A 6,832-nucleotide genomic window follows, 5' to 3' on the forward strand; every position below is an offset into this window, starting at 1 on the left:
TGTACATTTAATTTGTTTACCTAATTCAGTAATATAAGAAGTATTTAAAGGTGATAGCAACATTATACAAGGTGAACACCATGAAAGATAGTATCTCATTGGTCTGTTATCTTTGTTTTTATTTCAGATAAGATGTAACTTAAAGGAAAATAAATTAAGTAATGGCTGTTTAGAGCAGTACGTGTGTAAAATAAAATTAAATAGCATGTTTATTTCCCATTGTCTTATACTCATTAGAATGAGAATATTTTATAAGGCCTGTACATTTGTAATACCCAACTCCAAAGCATTTATTTTCTTAAATCTTGCAATTTATAACATTCAGCTATTTAACAGAGTGTTTTTAATCAATAGGCCTAAATGAATTTTTGTTGTATTCAGTAAGTTTCTGTACGAGATGGTCTAAAGTTCATAACCAATAGGAAAAACCTCGAACCATTCAGACTCTAAAACTAATCAGTATTCAAACAACGGCCTCCAATTAAATCTGTCAAGTAACCCAACGGTTTTACCAACCCAGTTGTGACCAGGAAGTCGGTCAAACCATGACCAAATGGTTGGAGATGGTCCAGTGGCCAAGGACCTACGACCTGGGTATAAACTGAAGACTTCCACCAGCACCTACAGTAACCATGACTCCCCTGCACGTCCTGGTGGTGATGGGTGTCCTAGGAGGTGCTATGGGTGCTCCGCCCCTCCCACCACACACTCTGGAGGAGGCCTCTCACCGGATGGACATGATCCTGAACAACACCCGGTCCAGGGAGAACTACATCCGGTGCTTTATGGACAGAGGGATCTGCAACAAGGATGCGTCCAGTATAAAACGTAAGTATGGTGTTTGAGTAATTTAGTTTAGTCTATATCTATATGGACACATTTCCAAATTTGTATGAGTGAATGAGTTGGTCATAAAGTGTGATTTGGTTTTATACCTCTCATATTTTCTTCCTCAGTTTTTTGTTGTTGATATGGCATAAAATATTTCATATATCAGAATAATTTGGCTTGATTAAATGTTAGGTTGACGTATTCGACATAAAATGGCTGTTTACATACGATTAAAATAATGTTATTTCAATCAGGACATCCAGCAAACGTTTTAACAGTGCTGTTAATTCGTCAGCAGGGTTAAACTAACCATTAACCTCTAACAAACCAAAATGTCAATAATTATAAATTATTATAAGTTAACAGAAATCCCTACTTTTTTACGTTCGTTAAAACATGAATATACCTTTTGATAATTGAATATTTATCGTTATTAAGATTATCTAACATTTCATAAATTGTTAGGAATCAAACAACTTCGGTAAATTTAATACTAAATTTAAAAGTTCAAGTAGGCGATATAATAATTTGTGGAATAATTTGTTAACTGTTAAACGAATTACAGAAATTCGCCTATTGGGTCTAATGATGATTAAAGTGTCCAATCGAAATCGATCACCACTTACCATACCATCTTTTTGTATTTTTTCCGTCTTGTGAGTAACAGTATAAGCGTAAATATATATTTTAAGTGTTATAAGACGTTCCTTTTATTTACTTTCCGTTAATTTAATAATACGTACAATGCTAATCAAGAAATTATTTTATTGAACTTTTAAATTTAGTATTGCATTACATTAATTTGTCAATATCTAAAATATAGGTTAACTTCGATAAACCTAAAAATATTAATTTAGTTATATTTCATATTCTTGTGACGCTATTATACAGTTTGTCTGTGCGAAATAAAGATGATTTGATTTGATTAAACAGCATAATAGCTATTAACGATGGAAATATTAAACAGCATATCAGCAGGCAACTAATTAATGATGACATGGCCTACGTTGAGCTCGTATACTTTTTTATACAACGGCTACTATATTGGCAATATAAGCTAATAAATAAGCAATGAATAATGAAATATGATAGATAGGTATACGGATATAATACAATAAATAATCAATTTAAACGATAAATAGATCAGAAATCTTAAAAAGATTTAATCAGTAAATGGTTACAATCTTCACTTTCATTGTATTTTGTCGTCAACTTCAACGGCAAAAAAAAGTTAGAACAGACTACGGTGGCCAATGGGACATCACAATTCGATTAACAAAACCTTTTAGATACATATTTAGGTTTTAGACTACAATGTAAAGTCCAACCATTACAGTCTAATTGGCAGTTGTATTAACTAAATGAATTACAATTTTACATAGGATGAATGTTAACTTTTTTTAATAAACATTAATTTACGGCCATGACTATCTAACGAGTCTTAATCACTTTTCTACTCACAAAACAATTATCAAGTTGCTTACAGGAATAGTATAAGATATTTAAAGTGATCATTTGTTTCTTCGATTTTTCTTCTTCTTATTTTTTGGCTACGTTCCAATTTCAATAATAATAATAATAATAATAATAATAATAATAATAATATCGAAAAATAATTTAAGAAATTATTATGTTGATTAATTGAAAGTGAACTAGTTGGTTGTACGCAAGAGAAGAAACGGTAAATAAAACCGCAGCACAAAAGGTATTTAAATGTAGGTGTTTTAAAATATTGTAGTTTCGCTTGAATGTAGTCCCTTAGCAAACACAACAACAGAAAGATATGTCTAAATTACATTCGTTATAGTATACAAATATTCAAGTTCAAATACCAGCTGTACAGTTTAGTCGTACCAATGCAGCTTTCATCACGTGTACCCATTAAACCCCTGAGTTTTACATTTTTTGTTGTTTGTCACATTTTAATATTTCCGATTCCCCAAGCCCATACGTGTTCACCACCTGACATAACCTCCCTCATATCCAGACATGTAATAAGATGGAATATGCCGTGAGACATGTGATAGACTCATACATACAAAGGGGTGTGGCGACCGAGGCACGTCATAACTCATCTTACTGTTATCATATATATGCAATACGCAATACGTCCCTGTGTGTACTGGTCCCCTTGTGGCAACCGAGGCACGTCATAACTCATCTTACTGTTATCATATATTTGCAATACGCAATACGTCCCTGTGTGTACTGGTCCCCTTGTGGCGACCGAGGCACGTCATAACTCATCTTACTGTTATCATATATATGCAATACGCAATACGTCCCTGTGTGTACTGGTCCCCTTGTGGCGACCGAGGCACGTCATAACTCTTCTTACTGTTATCATATATATGCAAAACGCAATACGTCCCTGTGTGTACTGGTCCCCTTGTGGCGACCGAGGCACGTCATAACTCATCTTACTGTTATCATATATATGCAATACGCAATACGTCCCTGTGTGTACTGTGCCCCTTGTGGGTTGTCAGAGTTTCAATATTTTCATTTAACCTGGTTTCGTTTGTTGGGGAAACTCTTTTGTTACTCATACGTGTGGAATTAGTAAACTTAAGTATGATTAATATTCAACCTATCTATATTAATGTACGAAAATGTATTGGAAGAATCGACCATATCGGACCATATACTGTACTTGGAGGACCAATTTATGACGTTTTAATAATTCAGTGGTCAAATTAAAAAATATATTCTGTCCGGAAGCATTTAATCGTCACGAAAGCTGGATTTAATCACACCCTTTTTGTATTCACCGATCTAAGTATTAAAAATATAGGTGTCACGAGCAAAAGAATTCTCCAATAATTGATATCTCTCCCCACACCATCGATGTATATAGTCTAACACTATATAGTTACACTATATACATCGTTACTCCATGCAAAGCCAAACTATGGATAAATGTTGTGTGGTATGTTATTTTAATAACTGGTTGCAGCTTATAACTTAAAATGTATATAAATCCTGAATGAATAACATTGATTAGGAAAATCAAATAAAAATATTTTTTGCTACTACTTTTCTCACCTACTAAGAATCTACTTGCCCATGGACTATTTATTCACGATTTATTTTTGTCTAGGTATCCTGTCAGACGCGTTGGTTACCAACTGCTCCAACTGCACCGACATTCAACGTCTTGGCGTGGACAAGCTCTTCCATTACCTCCAATCCCACCAGCCTGATACGTGGATATCTCTGATGGAGAAATACAAAGGAGGATCTAACGGGAAGATGGGGAAGAAACATCATGATGACGACGATGATGATGATGACGATGACGACGATGGGAAGAACGGAAAGAATAACAAAGACAAACATGGTAAGGGAAAGACTCAAACAGCTGACCAATCTGGAGTAGGAAATGGGAAGAATCAGGCAGCCAACCCCCCTGTAGTAGGAGGGGGGAAGAATCAGGCAGCCAACCCCCCTGGAGTAGGAGGGGGGAAGAATCAGGCAGCCAACCTCCCTGGAGTAGGAGGAGGGAAGAATCAGGCAGCCAACCCCCCTGGAGTAGGAGGGGGGAAGAATCAGGCAGCCAACCTCCCTGGAGTAGGAGGAGGGAAGAATCAGGCAGCCAACCCCCTTGGAGTAGGAGGGGGGAAGAATCAGGCATCCAACCCCCCTGAAGTTGGGGGAGGAAAGAATCAAGCCACAAAACCTCCAGAAAAAGGAGGGAAAGTCAATGGAACTGCACCCAACTCTCCTGACATACATATAATTTTCTGAGATCTGTAACGTCAATTTTCAGTAAGTAAAAATTTGTTTATTGGTGTGATATTTGACAAAGAAATAGTTTTACGAACGGCCGGTCTGTTTGTACAAGAACTGTAATTTTACTGATGTTTCTAAGTAATATAAGAGTTGAAACAAGTGTTTGTCTACTTAAAATCTTAATGCTTAAACTTTTAGAGCGTTAATGAATTTTGGTTGAAGTATGTGTGTGTGCTGATTTAATTTATTCTGTCTATGTATTTGTTAATTTATAAGTAATCAATAATAATTAATAAGTTAAATGTAGGTTTTATTTAAGTGAACTGTGATTATATTTTAAGGAGTGCTCATCGTACTGAAAATTGACGTGCATCCTGTTTTAATTATTATGGACCCAAGCGAGAAAGATATAGGTCCAATATAATGTTTCAGAACATAAATGTAACTATGTAAATGAAGTAGGTATAAGTATATAATTTATTTTACAGTAATACATAATGATGTAGTTTTTTAACTAGTATAATCCTACATGTATCAATAGGTCTAGTATATGTTATTCGTAATTAGTGTTTCTTGGTTATTCAAGAATCTAAGTCTCTTACTCTGGATATGTAAATAAAATTCATTGCACAAATAAAACAAAAAACTTTTGGAACCAACCCAAATGAATTTTACCAGATATGCTATTAATTTTGTTGAAGTCCGTCCTTCAATTGTACAGCGCAATCTGACTAAAATCTTCTACTGAACATTAGGATTTCGTTATGAAAACTAAATCAATTCAAATACATTCAATACTCGCAATGTACTAAATTAGTTACAGTTAATTTTATAAACTGTTCAACAGATTAGTTACGACAACAGTGTTATTTAATAATCCCGTACCTAATGAATTGCTGTGAAATCAGCTTAATTATGATTTTATATTATAATTACATTGATTCACTACATTAATCTTTCGTGTTCAGATTCGAGCTATAAAGTCATTACTTACACAAATCCCAATAATTAAAAGCAAATAATAATTATTGTATGATTATTTTAACAAGTGGTACATTAATAAATGTAATCTTATTTAACAATATGTTTTATTGCACCTAATCCAGTAATCTTATAATCCCAAGTGTCAATATATTTATCATCGTTATTATTATCATTGTGAATTTTAATGGGGACACCAACTTACAATACTACTGTATACAGGGTGATTGATATAAGTGTGCCAGCCGTTTTATTCGAAAACTACTGAATAAGAGATATAAAAAAAGTTAAATAGTAAGTGCCTTGGATTTTTTATTTAAAAAATTGTAGTCAAGTCAAAAAAATTATTTTAGCCGCCATTTTTCCAATATGGATTTTTCCAAACTTTGATTTTTCTTACGGAACACCCTGTATTTTATGATGTTTTCTGATAGAAAATATAATTTTAAGACAATTTTATTCTCGTGATTTTTTCATAACCCCAACCGTTTCAAATATAATAATGGTTAAAGTTTTGAAATTTCTGCATGAGAAAGTTTCGATAAAGGCCTAAGCAAGCATGCCAGCTGTTCTATTCGAAAACCATTCCAAATTTCACAACTTAAACCATTATTATCTTTGAAACGGTTAGGTTTATGAAAAAAATCACAAGAATAAAATCGTCTTAAAATTACATTTTCTACCAGAATACATCATAAAATACAGCGTGTTCTATAAGAAAAATTAAAGTTGGCGGCCATATTGGAAAAATGGTGGCTAAAATAATGTTTTCGACTCTACTACAATTTTTTTAATAAAAAGTCCAAGGCACTTACCATTTAACTTTTTTTGATATCTCTTATGGTTTTCGAATAAAATGGCTGGCACACTTATATCAATCACCCTGTATGAGTATGGATGAAACAATAGTACAGAAGTTACTTCTGAAGGTAACAATGAACGATCACTTCTGTGATGTGTTGAGCTCTACTGTTTGTATTAATTGTACATGGTACATACTTCCAAGTAACTTAAATACATCTTCACTGGTAGTAACCTGTTTTATTAGTAATATGGCTTGGAATGTTTTGTTAAATATTTTCAATAAACAACAAAGTGATAAGAGTCTTCAAAGGTTAGAAGATTGAAATGAGGTTTTATAGGGTTTTGGAGGTAGGCTCAGCTGCACTCCCACAACCTAACTATCTAAAATTCTATAAGTAGTTCTAACTATAAAATATATTTTAATAGCCAAAACTTTATGTATACCAATCGTCATTTCAATCAGATTTCAATACAAAAAACAATC

General features: G+C 33.4%; 1 protein-coding gene across 1 annotated transcript; it reads left to right on the plus strand.

Annotated features, from left to right (window-relative positions):
- Positions 1–632: 632 nt before the first annotated feature.
- LOC128997422 (uncharacterized) lies at positions 633–4,578 on the plus strand. The gene is made up of 2 exons (XM_054423060.1): positions 633–828; positions 3,932–4,578. The coding sequence occupies exons 1-2, from the start codon at positions 633–635 to the stop codon at positions 4,576–4,578; spliced, it is 843 nt and encodes a 280-aa protein (XP_054279035.1).
- Positions 4,579–6,832: the final 2,254 nt, after the last annotated feature.

The sequence above is a fragment of the Macrosteles quadrilineatus genome, unplaced genomic scaffold (assembly GCF_028750875.1).
Source record: "Macrosteles quadrilineatus isolate MER2022 unplaced genomic scaffold, UCM_ALF_1.0 Scaffold_6__1_contigs__length_79288215, whole genome shotgun sequence".
Lineage (NCBI taxonomy): Eukaryota > Metazoa > Arthropoda > Insecta > Hemiptera > Cicadellidae > Macrosteles > Macrosteles quadrilineatus.